The sequence below is a fragment of the Panicum virgatum genome, chromosome 7N (assembly GCF_016808335.1).
Source record: "Panicum virgatum strain AP13 chromosome 7N, P.virgatum_v5, whole genome shotgun sequence".
In the NCBI taxonomy this organism is placed as follows: Eukaryota; Viridiplantae; Streptophyta; class Magnoliopsida; order Poales; family Poaceae; genus Panicum; species Panicum virgatum.
In genome coordinates this window covers 14,870,153-14,884,578 of record NC_053151.1, presented here as the reverse complement: position 1 = coordinate 14,884,578, position 14,426 = coordinate 14,870,153, and the positions used below count along the sequence as shown (strand labels likewise).

Genomic DNA, 14,426 nt, shown 5'->3' with positions numbered 1-14,426 from the left:
GCTCTCCGCTTTTGACAGTACTAAAGTTGCCGACCTCTTCGACTACAGGAGCAAGGCCCACACTGTTCAATAGGTCTTCTTCATGCATGATCCACACGAGCCTCATCTCGCGCTAATATGCACTATGTGAATGGCACCCTATCACAGCAAGTATTATGGTGGGCTAAAAGCAGGCTAAATGCTGAGGTGGAGGAGAGAGAAGAGGAGAAAGAGGGGAACTGGGCTGTTAGCTTACAGTCAGCTTCGACACAAGAACCAAAAAATTTTGTGAGATAGACAAGTGGGCCATATATTTATGGTGGAGAGCTAAACCATTATACAAGTGGGCTGAGAGATGAGCTATAAAGGTTCTTACACCCAGCAGCAGGCTAAATCATTAGCCTTGCTCTCAAATGTACTTCACATAGGCACCAATCCTGTTGAGTCTCTAGCAACCTACTCCGACGCCGATTGGGCTAGCTACCTTGACACTAGATGGTCCACGTCCAACTTCTGCATGTTCCTCAGCAACAACTCGGTGTCCTGGTCCTCCAAGCGCCAAACCACCATCTCTCGCTCCATGCCGAAGCAGAGTACCGTGATATTGCACACATTGTCATCGAGTGCTATTTGCTCCACCAACTCCTATAGGAGCTCCACGTCCCGATTGCTATTGCGACCGTTGTCTATTGTCACAACGTCAGTGCAGTCTACATGAATGCCAACCTAGTCCATCATCGCCGTATCAAGCATATCGAGATCGACACACACTTTGTTCGCAAGGTCTCTTGGGCCAAGTTGGTGTTCTACACATACCGTCCTCCCACCAGTTCACGGACATCATGAACAAAAGGTTTGCCTATACAGTTGATCACGAATTTAGGTCTAGTCTTTGCGTTCGAAATCCTCCCATTGGGACTGCGGGCAGGTATTAGGGAATGTATAGCCACTGATTTGTTCATTCCTTGTATACTTGTATTACCATGTATACCATTGGCTATATATATAATGCAGCCAACCCCACCCCCACCCCACCCCCGGTCATTAGGATGTGAGGTGTTCTCCCATACTCCTACAATACGCAGCATATTTCTTAGCATATAAGTTTTCCAGTTAAAATGTTACATGGCCATGTAGAGAACTTTCTCAAATAACATCAAATAATTAAGGAGCACAACCAGAGAGAGATCTCAAAACTAACCTCATCTGCTAGATCAGGCAGAACAGATGTTGGCACCCCAAAGGAAAATTGCACAAGAAGGCTGTCTGCCAGATGACTGCCAAGAAAGAAGAACGAACTTCCAAGAGTTGTAGCACCCTATTCCCAGTAGGTTAGTGAACATGAAAAAGATTATCCTTCAGTTGAGTAATATTACAAGAGTAAACCCTATGAGCAAAGTAAGTGCATAGGTAACTGACCGAACTCAGAATAGATGCTTTTGATTTCATAAGATCTAATCTTTGCACAGATCTGAAAATCCAGAAAAGTACACAATGATCAATATAAAGTCGAGAACACTTGAACAAATATTAAGCAATAGTATCATACCGCCCATCGTAAACCACTGTTAGTAATAATATTTCTCCATTCTTTGATGAAAACATTACAATATCATGGGATAACCATGTTGCTTTAGCTGCATCAAGCTCCACATGGAAACTCGTTTTAAGAGTTTCTGGGCTGCAAAGTTGACGAAGAGACATAAAGGCACCATAATGAAGACTAAGGAAACTAAGAAACAGCCATTTATGGTAGCAGAATCATGCATGGACCAAAGTAAAACATATTGTATACCGAACCCAATTATATACTTGCAATACTAGACAGGCACCACAATTTTTTATACATAAAAGATCAACTTAAGCTGCAGCGGCAATGACACCCTGTTAAGTACTAGTAAATATTGCATATTTCACAACAACTGCCAGTGGTAATAGTCTTTTTTTAAGAGAATACAGGGAAGCCATCCCCTACTTACTGGTAATATCTGGTCAACAAGTCAATTGAATTCTGGATTGCAATATCATGCGACGAACTCTATTTATTAAATGAACCATGCGAAAAGCCTTCCATTCAAAAATCAGGCAACAATTTCATTCAGCTTCAACAGCTAATTTCTTTTTCCCCAGCCATTGACAACTATGCACGGTTTAATATTAGGCAGAAATGAAACATCAGTTCTGCAGACAACTTATAGAAATAGCGCCTGCCAATTTTTTAGAATAATAATGGTGGCAGTATTGGCAATCATGTAAAAGCATATCAACCGATGCAAATATATACACGTATGCTAGTGCCAACAGTGCATTGAAGTCACATCTAAGATAGCATCTCATTCAAATTGCATAGAATGATAGAATACAGACTCCTAGCAAAAACTGGTGCTAGGTACAATGGAAAGCATCAGCAAACCATAATGGACTGGTTCTAAGCTCAGCATTTCACTAATTAATAATTATACCCTTTATGCCAATGGCCTCAACTAAAAAAAAGACTCAACCACAGGGAGAGACGTCCCCCTGATATTGCCCCTAAGAAGGTTTTACCACCATATAATGTGATCCAAATATTTTTGAAGGTAAACAGGTAAAACATAGTCACTGTTCAAAACTGTTTCATTTTTTTCAGGTACACAGATGGTTATCATTTTGCAATAATTTGTCCACAGAAATGACAGCCTTGTACCAATCCACACAGGATATTTCTGCTGAATCCAGTATATTAGAAGCCTGTCTACAGCCAACAGAATCTTGACAGTTGCTTTATTTTTGCTAGCTTGATCTAGATCAATTTCCACTTCGCATATTCAAAGAGAGCAACAGTATATCCTTGAGGGGTTTACATGTGAGTGATGGTGGCCATGCCCCATGGGCATTATCATCTAATGGTTAATGCCACAGTAACTATATGTGTGTGTTAGCGCGCCCCACCTAGCCAACCCGACCATAAAACCCAGGTGTTATAGTGGGAGGGGTGGGGGCTTTTATCCATAGTCCATCATGCCCCCGACGGCGTGCGAGCCCGGCGTAGCCCTCAGCAGGTTCTAGTGCCCGGCGTAGCCCGCAGCAGGTCTCAGCACACGAGAGGCGCAGGGGAAATCGCGCTCTGATACCAACTTAGACCACCCCCTCTAGCCACTCCGACCCTAAAACCCAAGTGTTAGAGTGGGGGAGAGGGGGGGCTTTATCACTGGACCAACATTCCCCCTACGGCGAGCGAGCCGCGCCGGTGGCTGCTGGCTGCTGGTCTCAGCGAACCCCGCAGGGGAAATCGCGCAGCGGAAGAAATGCGTGGCCGGTGGGTTTCGAACCCGGGACCTGGCTCTGGTACCAACTTAGACCACCCCCTCTAGCCACTCCGACCCTAAAACCCAGGTGTTAGTAATGACGGGAATAATTGCTCTATTACTCCAACCCTAGATGGGTGGGTATATATAGTTCCAATACATGGGCCTCTAGATGGGCCTTTATACATATGGGCTCAATATACTCCAACACCCCCCGCAGTCTGAACTACCGGCGCAGCGGTGTTCAAGACTGGACAACAAGAAAGCTAACACCCCCCCCCCCCCCCCGCAGTCTAAACAACCGACGCAGCGGTGTTCAAGACTGGACAAGATGAGAGTACAAGTAGAGCACAAAAGGGCTAAAATCCCCCCCGCAGCCACAACTAGCCACCGGCTACGTTGAGGCTGGATCGAAACTCCGAGAAGGTCGACGAGGGCAGCCCCTTCGTGAAGATGTCAGCAAACTGGGAGGTAGTCGGGACATGGAGTACCCGAACATCGCCGATGGCGACTTTGTCGCGCACGAAGTGTAGGTCGATCTCCACATGCTTCGTCCGCTGATGCTGGACGGGGTTGGTGGAGAGATACACAGCGCTGACGTTGTCGCAGTAGACGAGAGTGCTCTTGGCGAGCGGGCTGTGGAGCTCCGCCAAGAGCTGTCGCAGCCAGGACGCCTCCGCCACGCCGTTAGCGACAGCCCGGTACTCCGCCTCGGCACTGGAGCGGGAGACAACCGGCTGCCGCTTGGACGACCAGGAGACCAGGTTGCCGCCCAGGAAGTCGGCGTAGCCGGAGGTGGAGCGACGAGTGTCCGGGCAGCCAGCCCAGTCAGCGTCGGTGTAGACCACCAGCTCAGCAGAGGACGAGCGGTGAAGTACCAGGCCGAGGTCCACAGTGCCACGGACGTAGCGGAGGAGACGCTTCAGCGCAGCAAGGTGGGACTCCCGGGGATCATGCATGTGGAGACAGACCTGCTGAACAGCGTAGGTGAGGTCCGGCCTGGTGAAGATGAGGTACTGCAAAGCGCCGGCCAGACTCCGGTAGGCTGTAGGGTCAGCCACCGGATCACCCAGATCAGCAGATAGCTTCGCCTGAGTGTCGACTGGAGTGGAGCAGGGCTTGCAATCTGTCATCCCAGCTCGCTCCAGAATATCGAGGGCGTACTGCCGCTGGTGCAGAAGGATACCAGACGGGCAAGGCTCAACAGTGACGCCCAAGAAGTGGTGGAGCTGACCAAGATCCTTCATAGCAAACTCCTGCTGCAGAGAGGAGATGACACTCTGAAGCAACTGCTGACTGGAAGCTGTGAGCACAATGTCATCGACATATAGCAACAGATATGCCGTCTCATCTCCACGGCGGTAGATGAAGAGAGACGTGTCAGACTTCGCCTCGGTGAACCCCAGTGTCAGCAAGAATGTGGCGAACCGAGAGTACCAAGCCCGTGGAGCCTGCTTCAGTCCATAGAGAGACTTGTTGAGCCGGCAGACCATATCCGAACGACTCGAGTCCACAAATCCCGCAGGCTGAGAGCAGTAAACAGTCTCTGACAAGGTGCCGTGAAGAAATGCATTCTTCACGTCCAGCTGGTGCACAGGCCAAGTGCGCGAGAGCGCAAGTGAGAGGACCGTGCGCACCGTAGCGGGCTTCACAACCGCGCTGAAAGTCTCATCATAGTCCACACCAGGCCGCTGAGTAAACCCCCGGAGAACCCAGCGAGCCTTGTAGCGCTCCAGTGTGCCGTCAGCCCGACGCCTATGCGTCCAGATCCACTTGCCAGTCACCACATTGCAACCAGACGGACGCGGCACGAGGTCCCACGTCTGGTTGGCAAGAAGAGCCGCGTACTCCTCTTCCATCGCGCGACGCCAGTGAGGATCCGCCAAGGCGTCGCGGACAGAGGAGGGTGCCGGAGAGACCCGCGGCTCTCCCTCGGTGGCGGAGAGAGTCGCGGCCTGGGACGCCATCCGCCGAGTCACCATGGGATGGATATGTCGAGGATCCCGATGGATGACCGGCGGGTGGTACACCTCCGGCTCTGCGCGAGGGGGAGCCGGAGGAGGCGGCGGCGGCGACTGCTCCGGTGTCGGCGTCGCAGGAGCCTCCGGAGCAGGAGCCGGAGCCGGTGTCGGCGCGGAACGACGCCGGTACACCTGCACCGGCTCAGCGTACCGCTGCGGCGCCGGGTTCGGCGCCGGACGACGCCGGTACACCTGCACCGGCTGAGCGTACCGCTCAGGTGCAGGGGAAGGCACCGGGGCCGCGCGAGGCGCAGCAGAAGACACCGGGTCCGTGCGCGGCACAACCGGAGGTCCGGGGGCCGCGCGTGGCTCGACCGCGGGCCCCGGGGCCGCGCTCGGCGCAGCAGGGATCACCGGAAGCGGTGCCGGTGCGCCGTGAAAACCTGCAGGAAAAGGACAGACAGGTAACAGTGGCTGAACCACCGGGTCAGTTGGAAACAGAGTCGCGAGCTCGGGATCAGGAGAAGGTGTGGAGGAGGTGGAGTAGGGGAAATCCGACTCGTCGAAGATGACGTGTCGGGAGATCAGAACGCGGCGAGAGGTGAGGTCAAAGCATCGGTACCCCTTGTGGTCAGGGGAGTACCCAAGGAAAACACAACGAGTCGAGCGGGGCGCCAGCTTGTGAGAAGCGGTGGCGGAGGTGTTAGGGTAACACGCACACCCGAAGACCCGAAGGTGGTCGTAGCGAGGAGGGGTACCGAAAAGAGCGTGGTGTGGAGTGGGAGCAGGAGAAGCAGTGGACGGAAGGCGGTTGAGCAGGTAGGTGGCGGTGTGGAGGCTCTCAGCCCAGAAGCGCGGGGGGAGAGAAGCCTGGATCAGAAGGGTGCGCACGACGTCGTTCGTCGTGCGAAGCATCCGCTCAGCCTTGCTGTTCTGAGGAGAGGTATACGGACAAGACATACGCAGCTGAACACCCCGAGACAGGAAGAAAGACCGGGAGGTGGAGTTATCGAACTCCCGCCCGTTGTCACACTGGACGGCCTTAACGGTGAGGCCGAACTGAGTGGACACCCAGGCAAAGAAGTGGAGGAGGGTGGGGAAGGTCTCAGACTTAGCGCGCAAAGGGAAAGTCCAAGAGTAATGAGAGAAATCATCAACAATGACCGGATAATATCTATAGCCAGACATGCTGAGTACAGGAGATGTCCACAGGTCACAGTGAATGAAATCAAAAGCATGCGCAGCATGCGAAGAAGAAACAGAAAACGGAAGTCTAACATGACGACCTAACTGGCACGCATGACAGAGGTGCTCAGCAGGAGCCCTAGTACATGGAACATCGGTACTACGGCGAAGCTGAGCCAAAACGTCGCGGCCGGGGTGACCAAGCCGGCGGTGCCAGGTGGTGGAAGAAGGCGTCACGGCAAAAGCAGAAGAAAAAGCCGAAGGCGAGGCAGCGGAAGCAGGAAGCCGAAGAGTGTAAAGGGGCCCCGGGCTGTCACATCGGAGAAGTGGACGCCGGGAAGCCGAATCCTTCACAGTAAGACCAGAAGAGTCAAATTCGATAGAACAAGAGTTGTCAGCAGTAAACTGGCGAATAGAAAGAAGGTTGTGAACCATTTGAGGAGCAACAAGAACATGAGGAAGACGAGGAGCATAACCCACGGCGGTGACAGGAAGGCAAGACCCATCACCAACCATGATAGAAGAAGGACAAGAAGGGTGTGGGGGTCGGACAGAAGAGAGGATACCAGCATCGGGAGTGGTGTGGAACGAGGCGCCCGAGTCGGCGATCCACTCGGTGCTGGTCGGCGGCGTCAGTCCCATGGTGCTGAAGGACTGCGCCAGAGCGGCCTGGTCCCACCCCCCAGGCCAGGTCGGCTGCTGGCTGGGCTGAGCGGGCGGGGTCCAGGAAGGCGCGAAGAGTGGAGCAGCGCTAGTGAACATGGCCGCCGGCTGGAGCTGAGGACGAGGCCCCCCTCCCGGACCCTGGAACGGCCACATCGAGATGCGCCCTGACCATGGGTTGCTGAAGGATGGCCAGGGCGTACCTCCAGCAGCAGGGGTGGGAGCCGGAGCCGGAGCCGGTGTCGACACGCCGCCCCGACGGCCCCCACCGGTACCGGTGTTGCCAGAGGCAGGGCCACCAGTGCCACCACCACCACCACCCCGTCGCCGGCGACGTCCACGCCCCCCCCCCCCCCCCCTCCTCCGGTCTGCCCAACGGGAGGAGTAACAGTGGAGGAGGTCGGTGGAGTAGCAACGAGCGCGGCGGGGGTGGGCGAGGACGATCCGGGCGCGAGACCCCTGGTGATCTCCTCGAGGGCGAGGTCGTCCCGGACCTACAGGAAGGTGGGGAAGGGCCTCTGGCGGGCGATCCAGCCCTTCAGGTGGTCGTAGGTGCTGCTCAGTCCCCGTAGGACATTGAGCACCAAGACTCGATCGGACACCGGATCCCCGAGGTCGTGGAGAGCATCGGCCATGCTCTTCATCCGCCGGCAGTACTCACCGACGGAGAGGTCCCCCTGCACGAAGGTACGGAAGGTGGCGTCGAGCTGGAGGGCGCGATACTCGGCGTTGCCGAGGAACTGTCCCTCGAGCGCCACCCAGGCCTGCCGCGCGGTGCCGCCGTGGGTCCGGACGAGGTCCTGAAGATCCAGGGAGATGGTCCCGAAGATCCAGGACAGAGCGACGCTGTCGAGGCGCAGCCACGTCACGTCCCGCGCCTCGATCGGCAAGTCGACGAGGACGTGGTCGTCGAGGGCGTAGCGGCGAAGGGTGAGGAGGACCTGGTCCCGCCAGCGGCCGTAGGAGGAGGACGCGGGGTCGAGGAGGACGAAGACCAGGGCACTGATGTTCTGGACGCCGGCGGCCTGGAGGTGGAGCTGGGCGACCATGGGGTCGGTCGGGTCGTACCGGGGTCCAGAACCAGCGGGAGGGGGCTGGTGGGAGGAAGAAGCGCCATGCTCGGGGTCGACGGGAAAGCCGGAGGAGACGCGGAGGTAGCGCTCCGCCTCCGCGACCCGGAGTGCGAGTGCGTCGGCCGTGGCGCGCTCGCGCTCCCATGCGAGGGCTGCCACACGGACTCGCTCCTGGGCCGCCGAAGCCTCCGACTTGGCGGCGAGGAGGGCTGCGGCGAGAGCGGCGTCGGCCTGCTGCCCTCGGAGGGCGGCGGCGGAGAGCGGCGCATCCGCGGGCGCCATCCCGAGGCCGGACCACGCATGATCGGCGGCTGCTGCGGCGTGCTGTTTGCCAGCAACGATGGCGGCACGGTGGGCGTCCTGCGCTGCAGCCCACGCGGCGGCCGTGGGCCCTGCGGGGCCCGCACCCGCGCCAGCAGAGGTCGCGGCGGGCAGAGGGCCCTGCTGGGCTGCAGGGGCGGCCGCAGGAGGCTGCTGGGCGGCACTGGCGGCCACGGCAGCTCCCCAAGTGGCGGCGCCAGCACCCACGGCGGCGGCGGCGTCCACGGCGGCGGGATCTGCGGCGGCGGCGTCCACGACGGCGGGATCTGCGGCGGCGGCGGCAGCACCCGGCGGCTGGAGGGAGGAAACCAGGGCGGCGGCTCGCGTGTGCCCAGCCTCCGCGTCCTCGCCAGCTGCTGCAGAGGAGGCGGCGCGGATCTGCGGGCAGGGGGCAGCAGCGGCCCAGGCAGAGGATCTCTGCGGCGGCTGCAGGGGAGGCGCGGCAGCAGAGGAAGAAGAGGTGAGGGGAGGGAAGGAGGAAGGGGGAAGAGGGACGGCGCCGGGAGGGGCGGCGCCGGCGGCCGGCGGCCAGCCATGGAGGCCGGCGGCGGCGGCTGCAGGGTAGGGAGGAGAGAAAAAACTGGCTCTATACCATAATGACGGGAATAATTGCTCTATTACTCCAACCCTAGATGGGTGGGTATATATAATTCCAATACATGGGCCTCTAGATGGGCCTTTATACATATGGGCTCAATATACTCCAACAGTTAGAGTGGGGGAGAGGGGGGGCTTTTATCCATAGTCCATCAGTGTGTACTAGTGCAAGGTGCTAAAGTAACATAAACATCTTAGCAGTTACCAATCAGAAACAAGGTATAGTGCTTCTCTCTGTGATTTGAGGGAAATAACAAGCAAGTACTTTCCTAATGCAGGATGTAGGAGTAAGCCAGTCATAAGGAAGATGGAATTTACAATTTTCAGCAAGAAGGCAACATACTACCTGCCATCAGGCTGGGATGAGAAACTGTTCAAGGCAAGTGAACAAGATGTGGACTGCAACAACGAATAAAATTTAATAATGAATGGCTACAGACAATCAAAGAATCAAAGTTCATCAGCCATGAGTATTTTAGGTGGACAAACCTGACTATGATAATGGATCGAATTTGCACAGATCACAAGAATGCCACTAATAGGCGGAGGAACAGCAAGAAGTTGATATGCATCATGCGGCAGTTTCTGGAGAGAACAAATAGTACTTTGTAAGCTCATATTGAGTCCAAGAAAATGAATCAGTTAAGTGCTTAAGAAAAAAAAAATACATTAATGAAGTGATTCGTTGATTGCTTCAGTGAAGGAAAGAAGCAAAATAAACCCATAAAGGAAAGAAAAACAATAGACCCAACAGGCTGACAAGGTAGGAATAGGATGTTGGAAACTGTGCTAAAAACAATAGATAATCACAGCAATAAATCACAAAAGTAACTGTCAAAAAACTTGAAAATCAATACAACTTTTGGAATCCCATGATAATTTGGACAGAAAAAAACTTGAACACAGCTCCAAGATGTTAATTGCTAAGCACAATTAATGGAAAAATAAATTGATTAGTTTAAGACCAGGTTATACACCTCTGATAGCCCCAATCAACTGCATATCTCATAAGTTTAGTACAAAACAATATGAGCTTATCAAGCAATGATGTACTAGGTCCGGACTCAAAACAAGACAAAGAAGTCAATAGTAATTTAAGTCATTGCTTAAACCTTTAGCCAATTTCTAGCACAAAGAAGTATACGATAAGTACAAGAAGCAAGTAGTGACAACCTATGTATTTATAGGTATGTATTAGTTCTGTAAAGCTGTGAAAGGATCAATGATTTATGTGAAATCATAGTACAAATGATTAAAGATACAAGCATATTTTATTGATAAGATATGATATAACAAATGGATTTTATAATTCTTGAATACCCAATCCATATAAGTATGTTAAGATTTTTTTTTTTTGAAACAATGTAAGAAGATATAGACTTTAACAAGAAATGACAAAAGCTAAAAACTGATCTTGCACACTTACAGCAGAAGACCATATCATTGGGTGTTGCTTTAAACTCATACTTATACTAAATGCAGATATCATGCATGTTTGGTTCTTCGATGAGATACGCCCAGCCCACGTAGGCTCTTGCTCATGAAGTATGACCAACACAGGCTCAATATAACCTGAAGGCATCATAGTGTAAAGATGGCATGAATGAAATAGTTTTGAGTATGAGAAGTTTGTGCCACTAATGATGAATATATACAGGAACTGTGTGACAAAAAATTAAGAAAAGGAACATGTGATACACAGAACTAGAAGCAGTGGATAGAGGAAAAGAAGAAAACGGTTAAAGAACTCTATCGCATAAAACGATTAAAGTCTTGAACAAGAAATGGCTGCTTGGGCAGAGTAATGAAGAAATTGCTCCTCGTCCGGTTGCATGGATCCCGAAGCATCGTGCTAATAAGCGCACTGTTCTTGAATCCATGACCAACCAGTAATAGATTCAAGAAATTTGCTATCAAGGACAACTTCGTCTTCGAGACTTCTTGCAGAGGTGGAACTACAGCCAGGTGTTACTGATTCGCACATTTGGAGGCACTCTAGTTCTGACCAGTACTCAGCGAAATCCATGTGTGAAGCTCTGTTTCAGGGAGGAGTCCATTTTGATGCTTGGGAGCGCATATGGAAGTCATAGACACCCCACAAATGCCGTTTCACTATGTGGTTGGTCATACACAATCAATGCCGGACTGCAGATCACCTGGCACTCCGAGGTCACCCTCATCCTGGACGCTGCCCCTGTTGTGACCAGAAGAACCATGTATGCACACATTTTGACAAGTTCGTGCATCCGTTTGTGCGTTTTGCTACTTGTTGGACCAAAGTAATACAACCATACAAATTGTTGTATGGTAGATACAATTTACTCATCATATTATCATATACGATATGATGATCAATTTTAGTAATTTAAAACACGAAACATTTTAACAAAATAGGATGGAGGGTTAGATAGAAAAATAATGTCAGCACGATCTACTGATAATAGCGGTTGCAAATATTGCAAGACATCCAAAAGAAGATCTCATCTCACCATGCACAAATGTAAAATCTTTGATGTGATTCATTTCTAAATGACGCAAGTCAATCACATATGAAGAATCAATCCGAACAGCAGCCGAACTCAACATACGTGTAGGTTCATCTTCTCCAACAAAGCTCTGCCCAACCTAAAAAGACATAAAATACTATTAGTTGTCAATCAATGTACATGCAGATTTTTCATAATTGTACTAATTTGAAAGCGAATAATAAAACATCTTATTAGCCGTTTATTTCATGGATCCCCCACCCCACTGTAAAGATGGTAAAAAAAATTGGCTGAGGTTTAATGTTAAATGAATCAAGATTACAGGAGATACAAAGCTACAAATAGTTACACTTCCGGATGACAACAAGAGACCAAATCAAGGAAAATCGACCTGTGCTGCTTTCAGAATTATCATCTGCAATCCATAAAAAAGTGCAGCACCACATCTGCCTTGAGGATCCGCTTTTATGACAGGACCAAAGGCAAAGGATTCCCTGCCTCTTTTCAGATGCAACCAGTCAGGGCCTTCAAAGCAATGCATTGAGCTGAAAGATCAGGAATCATAATCTGTCAGGCAAAGCAACGAACTAATTCAACCATGACAATAATTATTTAGTTTAGAAAGAGTCCGAGAAATAAAAAAAAGGTGCTAGCTATAATTTTATCAATTTGTGAGAAAAATTAAAGGTGCTAGTTACTCCCTCCACTCGAAATTATAGGTTGTTTTAGCTTTTCTAGATACATATCATTTGCTATGTATCTAGATATACACATCTAGAAAAGCCAAAACGACCTATAATTTGGAATGGAGGGAGTACAAGCCAATAGTCATCAGCATCTCGATCTTTCAAAACCTCTACAAGAACAACAAAGCCATTTCATCTAAACATGTTGTGGTAGGCCAAACAAAAGCCACCAGTAAAGAGGAAACAAAATAATATGATCCTTCAACACGTCTAACAGAAATATAATACATATATGTGTAAAGTTTCACCAACAGCAAAATTCTAATTTGCACATACTGACTTATCATTACAGTTAGTTAAAAGTTGAATTATTGTGCCCATATACAGCGAAGGAGAAATACTCTATGTTTGTTGGTCGTTAACAGTGACAATCCAATGTGACATGTGCATACCTCGTTCGCAGGCCATTGATGCTGTCATCAAACTCCAGGCATGCTACTTTTGCATCTTTAAATGCAAGTGCGATGGAGTCTCGCGTATTCTCTGTGCCATCCGACAACACAGCCATCGACTCAATGTTACCGTGAAGCCTAAATGTCATTCAGAGAACAATTAGCCTCCAAGAAGCTAACATAATTACCTGAACTCTAAAGCTAGAGGTAAATGCAGAAATGCAAGAAAGCGTCCCCTGCACCTGTAATAGCACACAAGCTCCAGTCGAGCACCGGATATCCCGTCCAGGACAGCAGCCAACGAAGAAGTCCCCCCATCCTGAGCCCCCATCACGGCGTCAGTCCTCACGGCGTACACCTCGAGCACGTTAGCTGCCACCACGACCAGGTTGGGGGTGGGGCCCACGCGCTGGGGCGCCCTCGCCGCCGAGGAGTCGACGTCAACCTCGGGACCCGAGATGGTGGGGGGCAGTGAGGAGAAGGCGGCGGCTTCAGCAGGGGAATGGGTAATGAAGCCGGCTGCGCAGTAGTCGATGCCGGTGGGCCAGTGCATCATCTTGTACGCCGCGTAGCTCATCTTGGGATGGGGGGCGCGGGCGACAGCGATGGGGCCCGAACTCTGGGATTTGGCAGCGCGATTCGAATGAAACGCAACGGAATGGAGCGGAGACTCTTACCAAAACCCTAAAAGAACCCCTTGGCGGAGCGAGTTCGGGGCGGTAGGGTAGAGCTGGCAGTCCTTACAGGTCGATGGAAGTACCAGCGGCGCCGCGCGGGTGCGTGCCTCGGCGGGAGGGGAGAGTCGGAAGCAGAGCGAGGCTCCGTCGGCAAGGCAGAGGGACGTCCGGGTCTGTCGGTCGCCTCGCCGCCGCCGCGGAAGGGGAGGCGGAGAGGAGGGGATTGCAACTGCTGCGTGGGAGGTTGAAATGGCCAAATCTCTATCTCTACTGCTATTACGTGGTAGAAAAACAACATTCTGAAAAAATATCTATACTAAATTTTAGCCGCAACAATTTGAAAAAAAAAAACATATTTAAAGGTAATGACTTGATTTTTTTAGTTTTTGCCACCAGCTTAGCACCATGTGTGTGGATCCCACTGAACAATATCTACTCCACCGTTCTCCTTCTCCCTCACGTCGCATCCTCCCTCCCTCCCCCTCTGCGCGTTGGGCGAGCAGCTCCCCCCGGCCGCCACCAAACTATAACGACCTGTCCTGGGATAAACACTAAGATTTACTTTGCACGTTGAGTAAATCACACCTGCTAAATAACTTTCTTGCGTTTTCGTCCTCGCTTCGCGCAAAAGGTTGCAACCGGAGTTATTTAGCTTCCCTAGTCCTGATATTTAAGCTGGTCTGGGTTTCCTTTTCTCCTCAGTATGGACTAAAGGGCACTACTCCCCGGTGCTATAGTAGCATCGCTACAGTAACCTCGCGGCCCACTGGCCCACTGGGCCGTTCTGTTACACAAACTCTAGTTGCTCCGGGCGGTCTCGATCCGCTATAGCGGCCGGCTGTTGGGCGAGGCGCGTAGTGACGCTCCCGCTCGGGGCGCTGGTCCCGCGGTGGGGGTTCGAGGGGGCGCGGTGAGCCCTACTCCAAGCGGCGCGGTGCGCCCGGCATAAAGGCGAAGGTGGACAGGGCTCGGGATTTTCGCGCAGGATGAAGAGATGGAGGCTCACGGCCGCGGCGTCACAGGCAGGGTCGTGAATGGGAGAGGCGGGTGAAAGGATCT

The 14,426-nt window shown here is 51.9% G+C and overlaps 1 protein-coding gene across 8 annotated transcripts in view; it reads right to left on the bottom strand.

Annotated features, from left to right (window-relative positions):
* LOC120682228 (probable cleavage and polyadenylation specificity factor subunit 1) overlaps window positions 1–13,634 on the bottom strand; it is a 56,805-nt gene extending 43,171 nt beyond the window's left edge. For 5 of the 8 annotated variants that reach the window (XM_039964035.1, XM_039964038.1, XM_039964039.1 and 2 more), the window contains exons 1-10: window positions 12,933–13,634; window positions 12,691–12,828; window positions 11,944–12,097; window positions 11,556–11,691; window positions 10,493–10,638; window positions 9,556–9,651; window positions 9,413–9,465; window positions 1,529–1,660; window positions 1,399–1,450; window positions 1,181–1,297 (exon numbers count right to left, since the gene is read on the bottom strand). In XM_039964035.1, the coding sequence (XP_039819969.1) occupies window positions 1,181–1,297; window positions 1,399–1,450; window positions 1,529–1,660; window positions 9,413–9,465; window positions 9,556–9,651; window positions 10,493–10,638; window positions 11,556–11,691; window positions 11,944–12,097; window positions 12,691–12,828; window positions 12,933–13,267 (1,359 nt within the window). In that variant the 5' untranslated portion in view covers window positions 13,268–13,634. Of the gene's footprint in view, window positions 1–1,180; window positions 1,298–1,398; window positions 1,451–1,528; window positions 1,661–9,412; window positions 9,466–9,555; window positions 9,652–10,492; window positions 10,639–11,555; window positions 11,692–11,943; window positions 12,120–12,690; window positions 12,829–12,932 lie in introns of those variants that run through there. The other 3 variants (XM_039964036.1, XM_039964037.1, XM_039964042.1) reach the window with 3 other exon arrangements.
* Between the last annotated feature and the right edge of the window lie 792 nt (window positions 13,635–14,426).